Raw genomic sequence first — 20,573 nt, 5'->3', positions numbered from 1 at the left:
GAACGGATAAGTCTACCCAAATTGAAATAAAGGCTGAGCTGCTTTCACATCTTTTATCTTTCCTTTGACTGATTAATTATAATTCCTGTTTTGTATTTGTATATTCAGTGAAATTGCATGTACTTTTCTTTGTGTGCAAGTCTGATTAAATTATCAATGTAGCTTGTATATACTGAACAAAAATATAAACTTAACAATTAGATTTTACGAGTTACAGTTCATAGAAGGAAATTGGTCAATTTAAATAAATGGATTAGGCCCTAATCTATGGATTTCACATGACTGGGCAGGGGCGCAGCCATGGGTGTGCATAAGCCCACCCACTAGGGAGCCAGGCCCAGCCCATCATAATGAGTTTTCCCCCCAACAAAAAAGTCCTTTATTACAGACAGAAATACTCCCTCAGCACCCCACTCCCTCTCCCCAGATGATCCCACAGGTGAAGAAGCTGGATGTGGAGGTGGCTTATGGTAGAGAAATGAACATTCAATTATCTGGTGGACCATCCAGCATTCCTGGGGCGGCAGGGTAGCCTAGTGGTTAGAGCATTGGACTAGTAACCAGAAGGTTGAGAGTTCAAACCCGGAGCTGACAAGGTACAAATCTGTCGTTCTGCCCCTGAACAGGCAGTTAACCCACTGTTCCCAGGCCGTCATTGAAAATAAGAATTTGTTCTTAACTGACTTGCCTGGTTAAATAAAGGTAAAATAAATAAATAAAAAATTCCAATTCCACACTCCCTCAAAACTTGAGACATTTGTGGCATTGTGTTGTGTGACAAAAAAATGCACATTTTAGAATGTCCCCAGTACAATGTGCACCTGTGTAATGATCATGCTGTTTAATCTTTTTTTTTTTTTGATATGCCACACCTGTCAGGTGGCTTGATTATCTTGGCAAAGGAGAAAAGCTCTAACAGGGATGTAAGCAAATTTGTGCATAACGTTTTAGAGAAATACGCTTTTTGTGCATATGGGACATTTCTGAGATCTTTTGGTTCAGCTCATGAAACAAACACTTATGTTGCGTTTTTATTTTTGGAGGCTATGTGTCCTGTTTAACTTCGATTCCCAGAAAGCATTGCTAGCATTTCATTGCTCATGGCATCAAGCTTTGTGGGACCAGCTTTAGCGACTTCAGTTGCGACACGGTGAAGCAGCTGCAGTAGGAGGGGAGATCTTTCCCTACGCTCTCGGACAGTCGTTCATTGGTTTGTGATTTCTAGTTTGCTTTGACTATAAACATTTCCGTTGCTCAAATCTGGCTTTGAGTCAATTAGGAAGCGTTCCGTTGCCCTTCAGGGGAAGATCAACAACAGATTCGCGAGAAATGCTAGCAAGCTAGCGTTGGGTTGGTTGTAAGCGAGAGATTTATGGGTTTGTTCGATCACAGTGGAAGAGAACCGAACGTAATAACAGCGGAGAATTGTTGAGACTTTGTAGGGAAACGAGTGAACAATCAAACTGTTTCTGGGAGGGTGATTTAAGTAGCTAGCTAGCTACATTTGATATAAAAAGCTCTAGATAGGTATTTTAAACAGATCGTCGCGGAATATGGCTCAGCATGGACATCATGTAGCCAGTTCCCAAAAAGCACTCATGCTAGAAATGAAAAGTCTTCAAGAGGAGCCAGTTGAAGGGTTCAGGATAACTTTAGTGGACGAATCGGACTTGTACAACTGGGAAGTTGCTATATTTGGACCCCCAAATACTCACTATGAGGGAGGTTATTTTAAGGTGAGTATTCAATTGCTGAATATTTAACAAGATCGCTAGCTATCAAATCACTTACTCTCGCAGTGTTTTTGTCGCTAGTCATCGCACGAATGTGCTTGGGTCACCAGACTGATTATTTATGTGCCTGGTCAGTGTTCACTCTTGTCCCAAACTAGAAGTTAATGTCTACTGTAGATACCGTGACAGTATTACTTCTGTAAATGTTACTGAGGTAGCAATTGTGCAATATTTTGTCACCTTTGTTTGAAGTACCTAACTATTGAAAACTGTCAGACAACCTCGAACCTGGCCTAGTTTGCTGAGTTGACCAGTGAACACAGGTGGCTGGTGGGACCTTAACTGGGGAGGATGGGCTCATAGTAATGGCTGGATTGGGAATGATGTCAAACACATGGTTTCAATGAGTTAATACCATTCCAGAGTTATGAGCCGTCCTACCCTCAGCAGCCTCCTGTGCTGCTGATCTACATCTGACAACCAACAAAACATGTTATGATGTTAACAGATAATTTGAAGAAATAAACATTGCCAAATGATATCACTGTGGCCAGTCAGGCAGAATTAACAGCGCTGTTCGTTTTGTTAAGTCTGTATGTTGCCATTGCTTTATTGTTCATAGATTGGTCCTGTTTGTCAATGTATGTCCATGTTTTAACCCAAAAGACCTCCCAATAACGTAATAGGACTTCTTTCTTCTTGGAATTTAAATGTTGTCAATCATTGCCAAATGCATGTTTGTTACACTATGACAATGTATCACATCCAAAGCCACATTTACTTTCTGTGGTGGCTTGAAAGGTAACACATGTTATTGATATACAGGTGCTGATAATGATAAATACCAATTAAGTAGACCTAATTTCTAATGTATTGTAGGTTGGTGGCACCTTAATTGGACAGGACGGGCTCGTAATGCTGGGGTGAAATTAGTATAATGGTTTCAAGTACATCAAACACATGGTTTCCACTCCGTTCCAGCCGTTAATGAGCCGTCCTCCCCTCAGCAGCCTCCACTGGTTCCTATAATACGTTGAACTAAACCCACTTCCTTTGTTTTCATAGCTAAGCAATTGCAGCAGATAGCATTGTCCAACTTGTTCCAAATTGACTCTAAGCACCCAGTATTATAGCCTAGTGTCAGTATGTATTGTTTGTCATTGATATTTGATTGTTGTAATCACCCAATAGAACACACATTTTATCTTCATTTATTAATCAAATCCAAGGTTGATGCAAGAGTATCAATGAAACTAAAGCTGAAGAACAGCCGCACATCCAGGTACTTTCCACAGGTGCTGGAGTTATAGGCCAACTCATTGAATACAGACAATACTGCACACTGCTGCTCATGCTCCCAGGTGAAATTTATTTAGAACACCATTTAGACCCTTACGTCTTCATCAGGCATCCATGGGAGCATGAGCATCAGTGCAGTGTTTTCTTTTCTGTTTATCAATGAAACTACCAACGTTGGAATCGGGTGGCCTACTAATTGGTTTATGTCATTGGAAACACTAATCTAACTCTTTTTATTCAGATACCTGCTTCCAGTCTTTTCTGGGTAGCACAGTAGGCTAAGCTTGAGCTGTGCTGGATAGGAACATGTGTATTGTGGGTAGGAACAGAGATTTATAGGAACATGTGTATTGTGAGTGCTGTGTACGAGATTGAATTGTTGGGCCAGCAATGCAATGCTTGACTGAAATACACAGCAGACCTGTGACTCATTGGTTTGTTGGAGACGTTAGAGGAAACCGTTTCCACATTCTGACGAAGACCCTCCCTTTCTACACAGGTTAGACAAACCCTCTGTGACATGCTGCTTGTGCATATTTATTGAAAAGAGTCTGAGTCAAACCGTGACGTAGGCAGTGGTGTAAAGTACTTAAATGGCGGACTCACTAAACACATGCTTTGTTTGTAAATAATGTTGGGAGTGTGCCCCTGGCTATCTGTAAATGAAAATGGTGCTGTCTGGTTTGCTTAATATAAGGAATTTAAAATGATGTGTGTGTGTGTATATATATATATATGCTTAAGTATATTTAAAACCAAATGCTTTAACCAAGTAGGATTTTATTGGATGACTTACACATTTACTTGAGTCATTTTCTATTTATGTATATTTTACGTATGACAATTGGGTACTTTTTCCACCACTGGACGTAGGCCTATTCAAACCCAGAGCAGCATGTTGGCATCAGGGTGCAACTCCTCTGACTGTACACGTGTCACCAAACAAAATATTAATGCTAGATTGGCAAACTGAAACTAAAATACAGTAATAAAAGTGGAATTAACCTATACGACTTTTCCAAATGGGCAACTCAACGCACTTGACATTATTAGGGTTGGAATTCTTCTCATTCATTGCCAATGTGTAGATATTCAGCCAAGTTCTGTCTTCATTTATATATTTGCCATGGCCAAACACTCTTTGCTGGATCACACAACTACCTTGTGGAAAAAACTCTAGACCACCTTTACCCCACACAGAGACCTGCACAAACCTCTCTCTCACCCTCCATTTGGCAAATCTGACCATAATATCTATCCTCCTAATTCCTGCGTACAAGCAAAAACTAAAGTAGGAAGAACCAGTGACTCACTCTATGGAAGTGGTCAGATTACACAGATGCTAAGCTACAAGACTGTTTTAGTAGCACAGACTGGAATATGTTCCGGGGTTCATCCGATGGCATTGAGGTGTACACCACATCAGTCACCGGCTTCATCAATAACTGCATCGATGACGTCAGCCCCACAGTGACCGTACGTACATACCCCAACCAGAAGCCATGGATTACAGGCAACATCTGCACTGAGCTAAAGGGTATAGCTGCCACTTTTAAGGTGCTCATCACGAAGCTAAGGACCCTGGTACTAAACACCTCCCTCTGCAACTGGATCCTGGACTTCCTGATGGGCCGCCCCCAGATAATAAGGGTAGGCAACGACATATCTGCCACGCTAATCCTCAACATGGGGGGCCCATCAGGGATGCATGCTTAGTCCCCTCCTGTACTCCCTGTTCACCCACAACTGTGTGGCCAAGCACGACACCAACACCGTCATTAAGTTTGCAGACGACAACGGTGGTAGGCCTGATCACCGACAACAATGAGACAGCCTATTAGGAGGAGGTCAGAGGCCTGACAGTGTGGTGCCATGACAACAACCTCTCCCTCAACGTGATCATGACAAAGGAGATGATCGTGGACTCAGGAAAAGGTGGAACGAGCACACCCCCATTCTCATCAACGGGTCTTTAGTGGAGCGTCACCAACAAACTACCATGGTCCAAACACACCAAGACAGTTGTGAAGTGTGCACTACAATGCCTATTCCACTTCAGTAGACTGAAAGATAAGGCATGGGTTCTCAGATCCTAAAAGAGTTCTACAGCTGCACAATCAAGAGCATCCTGACTCGTTGCATCACCACCTGGTATGGCAACTGTTCGGTATCCGACCGCAAGGCGCTACAGAGGGTAGTGCTTACGTCCCAGTACATCACTGGTGCCAAGCTTTCTGCCATCCAGGACCACTATACCAGGCGGTGTCAGACTCCAGCCACCCTAGTCATAGACTGTTTTCTCTACTACCGTACAGCAAGCGGTATCGGAGCGCCAAATCTAGGTCCGTAAGGCTCCTTAACAGCTTCTACACCCAAGCCATAAGACTACTGAACAGTTAATCAAATGGCTACCCGGGCTATTTGCATAGATTTCCCCCCCCCCCTCCCCCATTTATTATCTATGCGTAGTCACTTTACCCCTACCTATATTTTACCTCGACTAACCTGTACTTTGACTTGGTACCGGTACCCCCTGCATATAGCCTCGTTATTGTAAACTTTTTTTCAACTTTATTTAGTAAATATTTTAACTCTTTTTTTAACTGCATTGTAGGTTAAGGGATTGTACGTAAGCATTTCACGGTAAGGTCTACCTACACCTGTTGTATTCGGCGCATGTGACAACTAAAATGTAAGTTGTTCGCAGCCGTGGTAGGGCCTGCAGCCTGGTGTAGAGTGACAGGTGGCAGCAGCACTGCAGCCTGGTCCTGGTGTGACCCTGGGACAGGGACAAGAGGAGCCAAGTCACCTGGCCAGAGAATTTGTCCTGGCAGGGACGTAGAGCAGAATGACCACTGCCTGGGCTGGAAGCTCAGGGGAGATCTGCACTGCCCATCAAGATGCAGAATTTTCTACATAATCACTGTCACCGCCATCTTCATATTCTCTCTTCTTCTTGGGGACTACATTGTCTTCCCCAACCCTTCATTAACACGACAGCAATCCCATTAGCTTAGCTGTCCCTGGCAACCTTCCACTACGACAGCCAGCCAGCCAACCCTTCACTCACATAGTCAACAACACATCCCTCAAGCAGAGTAGGCCAAAGACTGTCCCCTTTTTTTTTCCTTTTAACAACAAGAGCATTTCTGCTTTGAGAAGTGCATGATGTTTTGCTTGGAGTTCAAAGGCTGTCATGACAAGAGGGATTGCTCTAGCTCTGCTACTTCCTTTTTGAGTGGCATCGTCCATACACTTCCTCAACCATGAGGTCATCTACACGTTGAAGCGTGAGATTTCTGCCACGAATTACACTAGCTAGAAAATATCTTAGAAGTAAGCTTAAGCCTACGATAGTGTTAAGAGCCTAGGGTTAGTGGAATGTCAGCACTGATGAGTGTGACGGGAACCACACTTGGTGTGGTTGAGAAATGCAAACCCCAACCCTTCGAGAAAGCCATTTATTTGTAGATTTCCATCCAATGTTTTAATGGTGTATTTCAAAATGAATGCTGGAGTCATGTTTCCTTCTCTGGCTGCCTGGCTCTGTCACACAGAAATAAGAGCTGGGAGTAGGAGTGAGAGAGATAAAGGTAGAGCGAGGCAGTGCCACTCCTGGCCCTGCTCACACGCTGGTCCCCTGGGGGCCTTGTGAAAAGCGAGCATGCCATGAAGTGAATGGGGCCCCATGTAGAGGTAGAGTTAGACAGTACACCTTCCAATGGTCAGCCTCATCATGATCATGTGCTTACATGTTCCTAGCCTGGGATAAGAGAACAGGGCCCCATTTGATAGGCAGTCTGTTTCAGCTTTTCCTTTTTCAGAAATAGGCCAACATTGGACTAGTTTAGCATATTTCCAGATATTGCTGGACTGAATCAGGTTGAATGAAATGCACTTGCAAATCCAATGTCTCTCCTACATGGATAAATCACTAATTTAGCCTACTTCCATGGGAATTAGACCTACCAGTAATGCTTTGTATCAGAAAAGGTTAATCATTCTTGGTGCCTTGGTCCACAGCACATTTAGTTCACTCATTTCTCAGTGAGCCTAACAGTAGAAGATTTGTGCATTCTTGTCTTCTAATACTAAAGGTCTGTGTTTTGGCATGCCCTCCTCATCCCGTCAAGTTTGTTGGCAGATTCTGATTAGGCAAATTGTGTTTGTGAAGTGGACTGCCGTTCAGTCTTGACAGTGGTTCTGGTGTAGTGTACTCTGCCTGTGCCCATACTTTTCCTCCTCTTACTCCTCCTCCTTCACCGCACTGAAAAGGTTTTGTTAATGAGGCAGGACGCTGTTGGGTCTGGGCAGGATAATCTACAGCACCTCGTATCATACACGTGTTGTAGACTAGAATGTATGTGTGTGCACAGTGCACTGCTGTTCTCAAGGACACTTTCCTTTTCATTCACACTGAGCAGCCAGGAGAGCGGGTCTGAGGGAGAATAGGAGAGCGAGAGAGCACCTGGGGACTGGTAGAAGGGGGGTCTGCAGACAGGGGAAGGTGGTGTGTTGGGAGGAACATAATGATTAGTTCTGTTAGGTTGCTTTAGCTAACCTGGTTTACTTTGCCCTGATTCCAACCTCCCTCAACAAGGTGTGTTTGTTCTTCCTGACTGGCTTTGTCATCCAAGTGTTTAGGTCACCGTCCAAGACCGAGCTTTTAAGAGTTGAAAATGTATCTGTTCTTCATTGCCATTTGCATCTTCACCTGCGGGGGCAAATTTAATCCACTGCCTTGCTTCAGTGTCAAGGTTAACTGTTTTAAACCGTTTCACGTTTTAACCACGGAAACTCTTCAAGATGCAGTCCAGGATCCTAAGCATTTATAAATGGAATTCGAAACCTATCATACAAATCGTATGTGTCATACGAAACGGATGATGTATTAAACCATTGTGCACAATTTTCAGGAACCATTTTGCCTCGTGAGCACTACTTTCAAAACTACTGGCTGAAATTATACCAAAGCTGTGGAGCATCACTTTAACTCTGTTCAAATCCTATAAGAAGGAGAGTGTGGCAAGAGAGCAGGGGAGAGCATGTTCAAACAAACATGGGCTTGGTAGGTTACTAGGTAGATGCTGAGCCAAGCAGTTCTGCTCTAAATATTCTTGCTTTCCCTGTGCCAGCCGCTCCTCCTCCTGCCTGGCTAACTGAAGCAGCAACACGTCCTCCCAGTTCTGTACCTGTTACTGGGTGATACTTAAAAGCAGTTGCTGCTTGTTTCCACAGGGCTCTCGGGAGAGCCTCACTTCAAAGAGACATGGAGCTGAGCAGCCAGGAGAGGCTGGGTGTGCACTGAGGAGCTCTGTTCTGGGACTACGGGCTAGGGTGTGCCACTGTGTGGCATGGCTATGTGATATGAGAGACAGTCATGCCTCGCAGGCATGGAGGGGATATTTATAGAGGAAGAGAGGGAGTGTGTGTAGCGTTCAGATTTGGGGAGAGAAACGGAGCAAATGTCCCTATTCTGAGCCTCTGTTTGACTCCTCCTTGGGATGCTCTTGATGAGGTAGGCATGGTGCAGCAGAGGGAATGAGCAAGGCCAACGTTTTAAGCCCAGTCACTCCACTGCCCTCCCTCTCTCTATTTCTCTCTTTGTGTGCGTGTTGCTCTCTCGCTAGGCTTGGTGTCAGTTTTGCAGGCAATTCAGGGGATTCAGCTCTCTCTGCTGCCATGGAAAGTTCCCTCCCTCCCTGCCTGTGAGTGCAGCCTGCCTGCCATGGGCTGTGTGAGTGGCATGCAGGGTGACAGTGCCAAGTCGGTGCTCTCTGTGGAGGACACACCCTTCCTCCCTCCTTTTCCTGTTTCCCTTATCTTTCTCTCTTTCTAACCAAGCCTGGATCAGCCATTTTCTATGTTTTATTTAACTCATGCAAATAAATAAAGCCCTGAGTTATGTTGGTTGGGTGTGTCTCTTTGTTCCATTCATATGATCAAGTAGGCTATTTTGGGCAGAGTATGATCTAAGACAGACTGTACAATATGAAGATCGGGTAAAACTGCTTCTCCAATAGAAATCCCCAATCACACTTCTAGGTGACGTCATGGCGACGTTGGCTAGCTAAGCTCGTGTGCAGAAACATGTCATCGGTTCTAATGGTCGTCTCGCGCCGTGCTGAGCATGTGCAGGCCGTCCAAATCAAAGGCACTCTTAAAGTTGTTTTGAACTTATTCAAAGTTGTCAATTTGTCACTTTCACGAGGTTGGTGTAATAACATGTTTAACTACTTTAGACATTGGCTCGAATCTAGGTTGTGGCTTTTAGATTTTAAGAAAATGAACAACTACAGAATGCTTTTTCACTTCTCAAACCCTGGCCTGGCCTGCTTGGTCTGTTTCGCAAGTGTTACCGGAAGTCTTGCGATGTTGTGCCTCTGTTTAGAAGCTATTTTTTTTTTTACATGAATTTAAATTATTATTGAGATTTATGTTGTGGCTCTATGTGGGCAGAGAAAATGTTATAGGCCCTCCTATAAGGCACGTGATGAAATGCAGTACCCCCTTTTAATAAGCCGATTGCTTGAATATTGCACTCACCTTACAGAGCTCTGCATTAACACTGGTCCTCACTGAACTGCTGGAGCTAGGCTGGTATGTAAGCTGCAAGGCTGTTGTTGCCGGTCTCTCTCTCGCTGTTTGTATGTGGAGTGTTGGCGTGAACCCCAGTCATTCTGGACCCGAGCCAGTTCGGAGGCATGGCGCCAGACTTTAAAAGCAAACAGGATTCTATTCGGCCTGCCAGGGTTTCCACTCTGGACTTGTTGTTGTATGGACATGTCTTCCTGTTCAATTTACTCGTCACTTCTGACTCGTACAATGCAATCAGCATTAGGCCTAAGTAAAAGTGTAATGTTAGGGAAGCCATAGGCTTGTATGGAGTTTGTGCACAACGTCCCCCCCCCAGTACATGTTCCCACCCTCCCCAACACACACACACACCCAGCCCCCACCCAGCCCCCTCGTGGCATTTGGCTCAGCATGGGGAGCACCAGCTGACTGTGCCGAATCAGCGAGTGTGGGCAGGGGGTGGCAGAGGGGGAGGATTAGCAGACTGTGTGGTGTATGTGCCTGCCTTTGTCATTAGTTTGTGTGTGTGTGTGTGTGTGTCAGCTGAGTAGGGGGTCTACTGGGGGGATGGTGAGTGGTGGCTTGTCTGTGGTGATGAGAGCTGGGGGACAACCCCAACAATGCCTACCAAACACACAACACAATCACCATGGGCTTTTCACTCAGCCTGTACCCACTATACAGAACAATACCACAGAAGGCCTGGTGTATCCAGTTACACACTCATTAGTTAGGCTTGTGCTGTTCACCATCTATGATTGAATTTACACAGCAGTCTGGTTCACTTCAAAACCACCATCTGTATTTAATGTTGTGTTGGCTAGATGATCCTTACTTCTTAATAAAGCGTGGACACAGTATTACCACACATCAGTTTTGGATTACATTTAGAAAAGAGGATACAATATCCTCAGCTTTTCAGCCTGTCTGTTTGCTGTTAAAGCACCAAGCTCTGGAGTCAATTAACCAGGGGATTCCATATCCGTCAGTCGGTCCGCTGTAAAAAAAAAAAAAAAAAAAAAAAAAATTGGAACTCTAACGAGGCCTATTTGCCTGTTTTTATTAAGCTGGTTATCATTGTGAGAGATCCGTTCTCAATGACATACAGTACCAGTCAAAAGTTTGGACACCTACTCATTCCAGGGTTTTTCTTTTTGTGCTATTTTCTACATTGTGGAATAGTAGTGATGTCAAAACTATGAAATAGCACATATGAAATCATGTAGTAACCAAAAAAGTGTTAAACAAATCAAAATATATTTGAGATTCTTCAAGTAGCCACCCTTTTGGCTTGATGACAGCTTTGCATTCTCTCAACTAGCTTCATGAGGTAGTCACCTGGAATGCATTTCAATTAACAGATGTAGGAAGGCACAAGTACATTTTTGGAGTTTCTTTCCTTAATGCGTTTGAGCCAATCAGTTGTGTTGTGACAAGTTCGGGGTGGTATACAGAAGATTGCCCTATTTGGTAAAAGAACAAGTCCATATTATGGCCGCTCAAATAAGCAAAGAGAAATGACAGTCCATCATTACTTTCAAGACATGAAGGTCCATCAATCCGGAAAAATTCAAGAACTTTGAACGTTTCTTCAAGTGCAGTCGGAAAAATCATCCAGCGCTAAAATCTCATGAGGACCGCCACAGGAAAGGAAGACCAACAGTTACCTTTGCTGCAGAGGATAAGTTCATTAGAGTTACCAGCCTCAGAAATTGCAGCCCAAGGAAATGCTTCACAGAGTTCAAGTAACAGACATCTCAACATCAGCTGTTCAGAGGAGACTGCGTGAATCAGGCCTTCATGGTCGAATTGCTGCAAAGAAACCACTACAAAAGGACACCAATATAAATAATAGATTTGCTTGGGCCAAGAAACACGAGCAATGGACATTAGACCGGTGGAAATCTGTCCTTTTGATCTGACTAGTCCAAATTTGAGATTTTTGGTTCCAATCGTTGTCTTTGACATGTAGAGTATGTGAACAGATGATCTCCTTATGTTTGGTTCATGGAGGTGTGGGGGTGCTTTGCTGGTGACCCTGTCAGTGATTTCATTTAGAATTCAAGGCACAATATGCGATATGCCATCACATCTGGTTTGGGCTTAGTGGGACTGTCATTTTGTTTTTCAACATGACAATGACCCAACACTCCTCCAGGCTGTGTAAGGGCTATTTGACCAAGAAATAGTGATGGAGTGCTCCATCAGATGACCACAATCCCCCTGACCTCAACCAAATTGAGATGATTTGGGATGAGTTGGACCGCAGAGTGAAGGAAAAGCAGCCAACAAGTGCTCAAAATATCTGGGAACTCCTTCAAGACTGTTGGAAATGCATTCCAGGTGAAGCTGGTTGAATGCCAAGAGTGTACAAAGCTGTCATCAAGACAAAGGGTGGCTACTTTTGAAGAATATAAAATATATTTTGATATAAATGCTTTTTTGGTTACTACATGATTCCATTTGTGTTATTTCATAGTTTTGATGTCTTCGCTATTATTCTACAATGTAGAAAATAGTAAATAGAAAGACAAACCCTTGAATGAGTAGGTGTGTCCTACTGTAAGTAGGTGTGTACTGTAGGTGTGTACTGTAAGTAGAAGGGTAGCCCTCGCTGCCACTCTAGTGTCTACGGCATGACTACATAAGGGAGTTGGCTGAAGCACATACTGATCTGGTACCAAGCTAAGACGGGCCTAAATAAAGTAGCCATGACAAGGCATTTGACCAGAGGTATTTCCTTACACCTTATTCAACTGGCCTCTACCTCTTGCATCACTAATTGGTGTGCACTTCCCCCTCTTCTCTCAGGCTCGGATCAAGTTCCCCATCGACTATCCTTACTCTCCTCCGGCCTTCCGCTTCCTCACCAAGATGTGGCACCCCAACATCTATGAGGTAAGAGACAGCACAACACTGTCATTGTTACACAATCACCACTTTTTTTTTGAAGGGGGACGGGTCCCCTTCATAATAGTCCAATGTCCCTTTTTCTCTTGATTGCTTTGATTGGTTATCTTCTATTAGAACGTTTTAATTCTTCGCTGCTGTCATATCATTTGGCTATGGCCTAGGTAGTGTGTTTTATAGATGGTGTATGTATTGCTGGTAACTGAAGTGTGCAAGTGTTTCTGTAGAATGGGGATGTGTGCATCTCCATCTTGCACCCCCCTGTGGACGACCCCCAGAGTGGAGAACTGGCTTCTGAGAGATGGAACCCCACGCAAAACGTCAGGTACAGAGCAGCTCTCTCTCCCTCACTGATCATTCTCTCACTTCACTGCTTTACCTCATCTTTGAAATGTGTTTGACTGTTAGTAACAATGTGGAATTTATCAAACACTTATTTTTTACACCTTTGATTTCATTCCGTTTACTTGTTTCCATGTTTTTTTATTACTCACTCACACATAATAATACTACTACAACTACTACTACTACACACAGACACACTGTCACACACACAAACTCAGCAAAAAAAGAAACGGACCTTTTTCAGGACCCTGTATTCCAAAAATAATTTGGAAAAATCCAAGTAACTTCACAGATCTTCGTTGTTAAGGGTTTAAACATGCTTGTTCAATGAAACATAAACAATTCATGAACATGCAGCTGTGGAACGGTCGTTACTACACTAACAGCTTACAGACGGTAGGCAATTAAGGTCACAGTTATGAAAACGTAGGACACTAAAAAGAAGCCTTTCTACTGATTCTGAAAAACACCAAAAGAAAGATGCCCAGGGTCCCTGCTCATCTGCGTGAATGTGCCTTAGGCATGCTGCAAGGAGGCATGAGGACTGCAGATGTGGCCAGGGCAATAAATTGCAATATCCGTCCCGAGATGCCTAAGACAGCGCTACAGGGAGAGAGGACTGACAGCTGATCACCCTCACAGTGGCAAACCACATGCAGCAACACCTGCACAGGATCGGTACAGCCGAACATCACAGGATGGCAACAACATCTGCCCGAGTTACACCAGGAACGCACTATCGCTCCATCAGTGCTCAGACTGTCCGCAATAGGCTGAGAGAGGCTGGACTGAGGGGTGGAGGCCTGTTGTAAGGCAGGTCCTCACCAGACATCACCGGCAACAATGTCACTTATGGGCACAAACCCACCATCGCTGGACCAGACAGGACTGGCAAAACGTGCTCTTTACTGACGTGTCGCGGTTTTGTCTCACCAGGGGTGATTGTCGGATTTGCGGTTATCGTCGAAGGAATGAGTGTTACACCGAGGCCTGTACTCTGGAGCAGGATCAGTTTGTGGAGGGTCCATCATGGTCTGGGACGGTGTGTCACAGCATCATCGGGCTGAGCTGGTTGTCATTGCAGGCAATCTCAATGCTGTACTTTGCAGGGAAGACATCCTCCTCCTTCGTGTTACCCTTCCTGCAGGCTCATCTTGGCATGACAATGCCGTCACGCACAGAATGCAGAATGAGCAGTATGGCTGATTTCCTGCAAGACAGGAATGTCAGTGTTCTGCCATGGCCAGCGACGAGCCCGGATCTCAATCCCGTTGAGCACGTTTGGAACCTGTTGGATCGGAGGATAGGTTAGGCCATTTCCCCACCCCCACCAAGAAATGTCTGGGAACTTGCAGGTGCCTTGGTGGGGTAACATCTCACAGCAAGAGTGGGGTAACATCTCACAGAAAGAACTGGCAAATCTAGGTCCAGTCCATGAGGAGGAGATGCACTGCAGTACTTAATGCAGCTGGTGGCCACACCAGAGGACGTTTTTTCTTTCTTTTTTTCCTGAGTTTACTACCACACACAGACACACTGTCACACACACAGCCGGATATATAATTTGTACATTGGGTCTCCTCGGCAGCGCGGCAACTACAGTAGCCTCACGTGTCTTTGCCCAGAGACCGAGAGACCACGGGTGTGGAAAAAGTTGGAGTGGAGCGAGAATGCTGTGTACAGTCATATCACAAGTTTTGACTCGCTGCCTCCGTCTTCATTCAGCCGTTGCTACCTTCGTCTCCGCCATGTTCGGTTCTGAGGTGACATTTGCCTAGGCTACGCCACCGGACACCATCAGTGGACTTGTCTTCTTTTGTTTATTAGCCAGGTGTAGGCTTCCCCTGAGCACGACAACAAACTTAAGGATTTGACAAACATACAATTGTTCATAATGTTTAAACGGCCATTTAAAAAACCTATTTATAAAATAAATTACAAATTCAAATATTGTCCTGCGTATGACTGCTAGGGTACAATGCAGTTCAATCTACTGCAGTCCTGGTTATTTACCAGATGGCGCTCACCTCACTGTTGTCTCCCACTCAACAATGCTGTTTTAGGTTCTCTGCTGTCCCTTTCCTCCTTGACCTCCGTTGTCAGTACATGGGACTTCATGTCCCACTTCTCATCAATGGTTATGGCTTGTTGCAGTGATGTATGACCGCATGTTCATAGATGTCCAACAATCAGTTGTTAATGCCACGCATGGTGTTTGAGAGCTCGCGATTTGTACTTGCAGAACAATAATTTCTCCATCCAGGCCCTCACTGTTATTTGACATGGCGTCTTGTTCTAGATATGCAGTCATGACCGTGACGCCGACGTCCTCTACCATTGACAATGGCTGCATATCAACTGTAATCAGCAGTGTGATATTTTCACTCCGTCCTTTATCGCAAGGCTGCCAGCAACGGGTTGGGTCACGGTGCCTCCCTTTCAGATGGTTAAGCATTGCACATGTACTGCCACTGTAGCTCACCTCACCTCCTTCTCATTTCACTTCTCAGTATTGTCATACAATACTTCGCTGCTGTCGATTCCCTGTCTCGCTCTGCCATTCATCCGCCATTCATCCAATGACGTTGATGTGCGGAGCACTTTATATCCGTGGCAAATCATTTAAGATACTTCTCTCCTCCTACTAACGCTACAGCGTTGTTGCATTAGGTGTTTGTTACATTTCAATGGCACTTTATGATGATGATCAGAACCTGTTAGTAGTTATGTGATAACTGCACTGTGTGAATGTTTTTTCAGGTAAGGATTTTGTTCTAAAAGTTGTTTCAATATTCACACCCCTACAACAAACAATAGTGTCTTGTGTCCATCCATCAGTGTATCAGATTAGCTGCTGTCAGAACAGTCTGATTTCAATTAGCCACACAGGAGCAAATTGACTTAGCTGATTGGCTGCTTTGCCTCTAACCCTGGTGTTGACTCATTTCCATCTCTCTTGCTCTTTCTGTTCCTTCACGGTCTCTCTCTCCCTCTTTCCTTCACTCTCCCTCTTAGGACGATTCTGCTGAGTGTGATCTCTCTGCTCAACGAGCCCAACACCTTCTCCCCAGCCAACGTGGACGCCTCCGTCATGTACCGCAAGTGGAGAGACAGCAAGGGCAAGGACAGAGAGTACGCAGAGATCATCAGGTGGGCACACACACGCGCACACACAGATGCATCATATGGCACACAAAGAGCAAGGCCAGGCACAGAGAGAGCGACACGATCATTATGTAGGCAGACACATTGAGTGTGAGAACAGAGAGTATACGCAAACCATCAGGTACACCCTTTACCACCTCCACAGTTGACGGATGTCCCTGTTATCCAGCCCTCACCATGTCCCTTCCTTGTCTCTAACAGGAAGCAGGTCCATGCCACCAAAGCAGACGCTGAGCGCGACGGTGTGAAGGTGCCCACAACCCTGGCAGAGTATTGCGTCCGCACCCGCGCCCCGCCCCCCGATGAGGGCTCCAACCTCTTCTACGACGATTACTATGACGACGAGGAACTGGAGGACGAAGATGAGGATGATGACGAGGACTGCTGCTACGACGAAGATGACTCGGGAACCGAGGAGTCCTGACGACCCACCATCGCCTCACTACCCCTTCCTCTCCCCTGTCACCACCCCCTTAAACTGAACTCATATTCCAACCCCCCCCACAGCAGTGCAGCCACACCTGTACGCTAAACCCAGATGCATTTTGAAAGAAAGCTACAGATTTAGTTTGTCCATTTTGTTTCTGGTGTTTTTATTTTCCTGTCTGTGGAGTGTTAGAGCTAATGCTAGCTCTACAAATGATTCCCATGGTTTGCTCTCAATGACCGCTTGCTTTTTAAAGTTTTGGGTAAGGGCTCTGTCTCCTGTAGAGTGTGTATCCAGACACCGAGGAAGTGTGGAGAGAGAGGCCTGAGATAGTAGTGTTCATCTGAACTTGGTGACCTCTCACCTGGTTGACAGCCTTGTGATGCCGGCCAGCCTGCCTGTCACATGAAGCTTTCTGAGGTTAAGGGGACCCCTGACATTTCACTATTTGGTCTGGGGTTGCTCACAACTGTCTGCCACTGTCTACCTAGCTCCAGAGTCTAGTTTTACTGTATGAATTGGTGGTTTGTAATGATAAGGGCGTATTGCAGACAGTTGATGTTCTGATGCTGGTGTACTCTTTTGGGGACCTCATACATTTTAGTCATTTAGCAGACACTATTATCCACTGTTTTATTTAACTAGGCAAGTCCGTTTAGAACACATTCTTATTTACAATGACGGCCTAGGAACATTGGGTTAACTGCCTTGTTCAGGGGCAGAATGACAGATTTTTACCTTGTCAGCTCGAGGATTTGGTCTTGCAACCTTTCGGTTACTAGTCCAATGCTCTAACCACTAGGCTACCTGTGACTTAGTTAGTGCATTCATCTTAAGATAGCTAGGTGGCACCACCACATCTCAGTCATAGTAAGTACATTTTCCTCAAAGTAGCCAAGTCTGTGCTAGACACCCATTTGTTTTATATATATTGTTGGGGTGAGGAGTATGGGCAGGGACTCTGCTGTCAAAGCTTCAAAGGGAAGCGGGTTCCACCATTGGGGTCCAGGACAGAGAAGAGCTTTGACTATAGGGGTGGGAGGGCCAAAAAAACAGAGGTGTAGGGTTTGAGTATAGCCTGAAGGTAGGGAGGGGCACTTCCTCTTGCTGCTCCGTAGGCAAGTACAGAAAGGCAGTGATCTGAGCTGGGGGGGGGGCAGCTCCTAACTCTGATCACTACCTCGTGGAATTCCTCACCACTGATCACTTAAAGATGGGAGTTGAGGAATAATTGTCTCAATGTGTGTATATGCATGTTTGGGTGGTGGGTCATTATTTTATTCAAATGTAGTGCAGGAATGCTTTGCTACGAGAAAATGTTTGCATTAACTCAACATCAGTCCCTATGGCAAGTCTGTAACAGTGATGTCTTGCACATAAGCGATTTTGAATTAGCTGATTTGCTTAAACTCCTCAGTCACTTTACCAAACATATGTCTGTAGAAGTGTTCGCAACGGAAGTGGCTCCATCACAAAGGATTTGACACATTAAATACAAACTATTTAACAGTATTTAACACAACCCCACGTTTGTGTTGCTTCAGTAGTGTGTAAATGCTCATTCATTGTTACGCCTTGACTATTTGATAGGACGTTTGAGAGAAGGGCATTTCCCATCGTAAGAATGCTAGGGATGTTGAGTTTTAGATCATACAGCCATCCCACTAGCACGCCAGTGTCCGGCTCGGTATAGGGCTGTAGGAAGACACTTGATTCCCATATACTCCGTTATAACTAAGTTGAGTGGGCTTCTTTTGATGTAGTCTTCTACTTCAAAATGAGTAAGGTGAGCGCAACTGTTTTTTCCCCTTACATGTACTTAGTGATCTGATTCTTGACCTTTTGTTTTAAACACCATATCATGGGGGTTATTCATTAGATTTAGTAGTACATTTACCACCATTTTATATTTTTTCAATTCAGAAACATTTAGGTATTCTACTGTATTTTTCCAATAGAGGACAATAGGTGATTTACTGGGGGAAAAATGTACTCTTTGTGTTAACATCTTGAGTATAAAGCATGTGTACATCAATCTAATCAGGAATTCTTAACTGTTTTTACATTCTACATATGGCTGTTGTGTTTCGTGAACAACCCCCATTTTGTTTTAAGGAATTTGGATTGTGGGATTTCATTTTGTGAAGTTGCCATTTTCATCATCTACTGTGTGTTTCCTCCCAATGTGCTACCTTCCTTCCCATTCATGCAGACTTTCTTTTTGGTCGTCGCATCGCCGAGGGACCACCGATGTTAGTAAGGAAAACAAAACCACAAACTTTTTCACATCAAAGTGAATCTCACCACAGCCTCTCACTGTGTGTGGACAACTGTCCCCCCCCAACCTATCACCTCTGCTTCAAAGACTGTATACAATCTGGATATTTTGACGATCACTTGTTTTATTTTTTCTTGTTTATTTTTTATTTAAAACCAAAATAAAGATCTTTCTTAGAGGTTTGAGCTGTTTCTTATAGCAGGAGTGAATGGATATATTCTAATAGATATTATAAAAGACTTTATGGGGTAATATATTTTCATTGAATATGATTCTTAGCTCGCAATTATTCATTAAATACATTTGTTTTGTGTTCTCTTTATAGATACTGCGGGGATGTACCTGAGGTAAGACTGTTCTCCCTCGACTCACGTTTTCTTATCCAGGGTGTTGAATGTAAATTAAGAGAAGTGAAAATTACTCTCTGTTAAAGTAACAAGGAAAGTTGATGATGAGAGCTGTACTCTGCAGTCACCCTGACACCCAGTTGGGGTGGTGGAGACCAAAAGGATTTCCTGATGCTTTCCTTGACTTCCAGGGGCACATACTGAGTAGTACTGTTATAGCATCTTTATTTGTTCCTTTCTCTGTTTGTGTTCCTTTCTAGACCTTGGGAATCTATGACTCGGGGATCACTCTGAGGTAAGACGGTACTTCCTCTTCTTATCCTGAGTGTTGAATGTAGAGAATGAATACACTTAACTTTAGATTAACATCACAGTCTAAGGGTCTTGATCCAAATGGTTTTAGCCATTTTTTTGAGGACAGAGGTCAGTTGATGAGATTTGTACCCTGCAGTCATCCTAAGAGCTGAGGTGGTGGCGACCTAAATGATTTCCTGATGTGTTCCTCAACTAAATTCTTAACAAAAACACATACTGTACTACTATAGCTTCCTTATTTATTCTGTTATGTGTTCTCTTATAGCCACTTTGGGACGTATCACTCAAGGATAACTCTGAGGTAAGAATGTTGTGTGTGCTATTCTCATTTTGAGTGTCAAAAGAAGCCACTTAACTTTAGATTAACCTCAGCATTCAGGCTGTTGCCCCTTTGGCCCTACTGGTTCTGGCACCCTTGTGATATCAGGGGGTCAGGTGGCAAGGAAAGTTGTTGATGAGATCTGTAACCTGCAGTCACCCTGAAGGAGAGTTTATCGCCACAACCCTAACATGGTTATTCAAGTAATAGCCTTGTGTGAAGAGATTTATATTGGCCTGTAAAGGGCTCTTATGTATTTTTTACCTCTAGGGGGCAACATTACCTTTCACTAGAATCTAGAGTAAATACATGGTGCTCTTGTCAGCTATAGTGTCGGTTTGCACATGGTTTCAATCTGCTGACCAACTGAAACTGCATTAGATTCAACAGTAAACATCAGACAGACAACTGAACTTTCCACCACAGTTCCATCATAACTGTTGGCAGGTGGTGCTCATTCACTTACAAAATGGCTCCTCTTGCAGTAGTGTGAGCAACAACCTCAAAATAATGTGTACATCACCGGTAACAAATAGCACATCAGTTTGTTTTGATTATCTGATGGTGTTCTGTCTGCCCAGGCTACCTCGCCTGTTGGGCATTGAGGAATAAGACCTCATCCTTGTCTGATTGGAGAGAACATGGGCCAACTGGTCCATTTTATATCTTCAGAGCACACTCAGAAAGAGAGAGAGAGAGTCACATGACTCACAAAAACACTTATAGCATTTTGAGGACTTAGGGACAGATTGAAATTTACTGGGGGGGGGGGGGGGTCATTAAAAAAGAAATGCACTCCCCCAACTTTTTTTTTTCTTTCACATGACCCTCCCCTTGTACTGTAAGAAATTCAACACCC

At 44.3% G+C, this 20,573-nt stretch overlaps 1 protein-coding gene across 1 annotated transcript; it reads left to right on the top strand.

Moving 5' to 3' along the window:
- Positions 1–1,105: 1,105 nt before the first annotated feature.
- Positions 1,106–18,911, top strand: LOC135512810 (ubiquitin-conjugating enzyme E2 R2-like). The gene is made up of 5 exons (XM_064935213.1): positions 1,106–1,736; positions 12,420–12,506; positions 12,746–12,843; positions 15,879–16,013; positions 16,230–18,911. Exons 1-5 carry the CDS (start codon positions 1,554–1,556, stop codon positions 16,450–16,452), a joined length of 726 nt encoding a protein of 241 aa, XP_064791285.1. The 5' UTR covers positions 1,106–1,553; the 3' UTR covers positions 16,453–18,911.
- The last annotated feature ends 1,662 nt before the right edge of the window (positions 18,912–20,573 follow it).

This window comes from Oncorhynchus masou, chromosome 24 (assembly GCF_036934945.1).
Source record: "Oncorhynchus masou masou isolate Uvic2021 chromosome 24, UVic_Omas_1.1, whole genome shotgun sequence".
Lineage (NCBI taxonomy): Eukaryota > Metazoa > Chordata > Actinopteri > Salmoniformes > Salmonidae > Oncorhynchus > Oncorhynchus masou.
Note: the sequence above shows the minus strand (reverse complement) of the source record. Positions and strands in the feature narration are given on the sequence as shown.

Bases quoted from the DNA above. Each gene is read 5' to 3' on its own strand.
- LOC135512810 (XM_064935213.1), top strand. From the start codon at position 1,554: ATGGCTCAGCATGGACATCATGTAGCCAGTTCCCAAAAAGCACTCATG. The intron at 12,507-12,745 runs GTAAGAGACAGC...GTGTTTCTGTAG, and splicing joins GGCACCCCAACATCTATGAG to AATGGGGATGTGTGCATCTC. The intron at 16,014-16,229 runs GTGGGCACACAC...TGTCTCTAACAG, and splicing joins GAGTACGCAGAGATCATCAG to GAAGCAGGTCCATGCCACCA.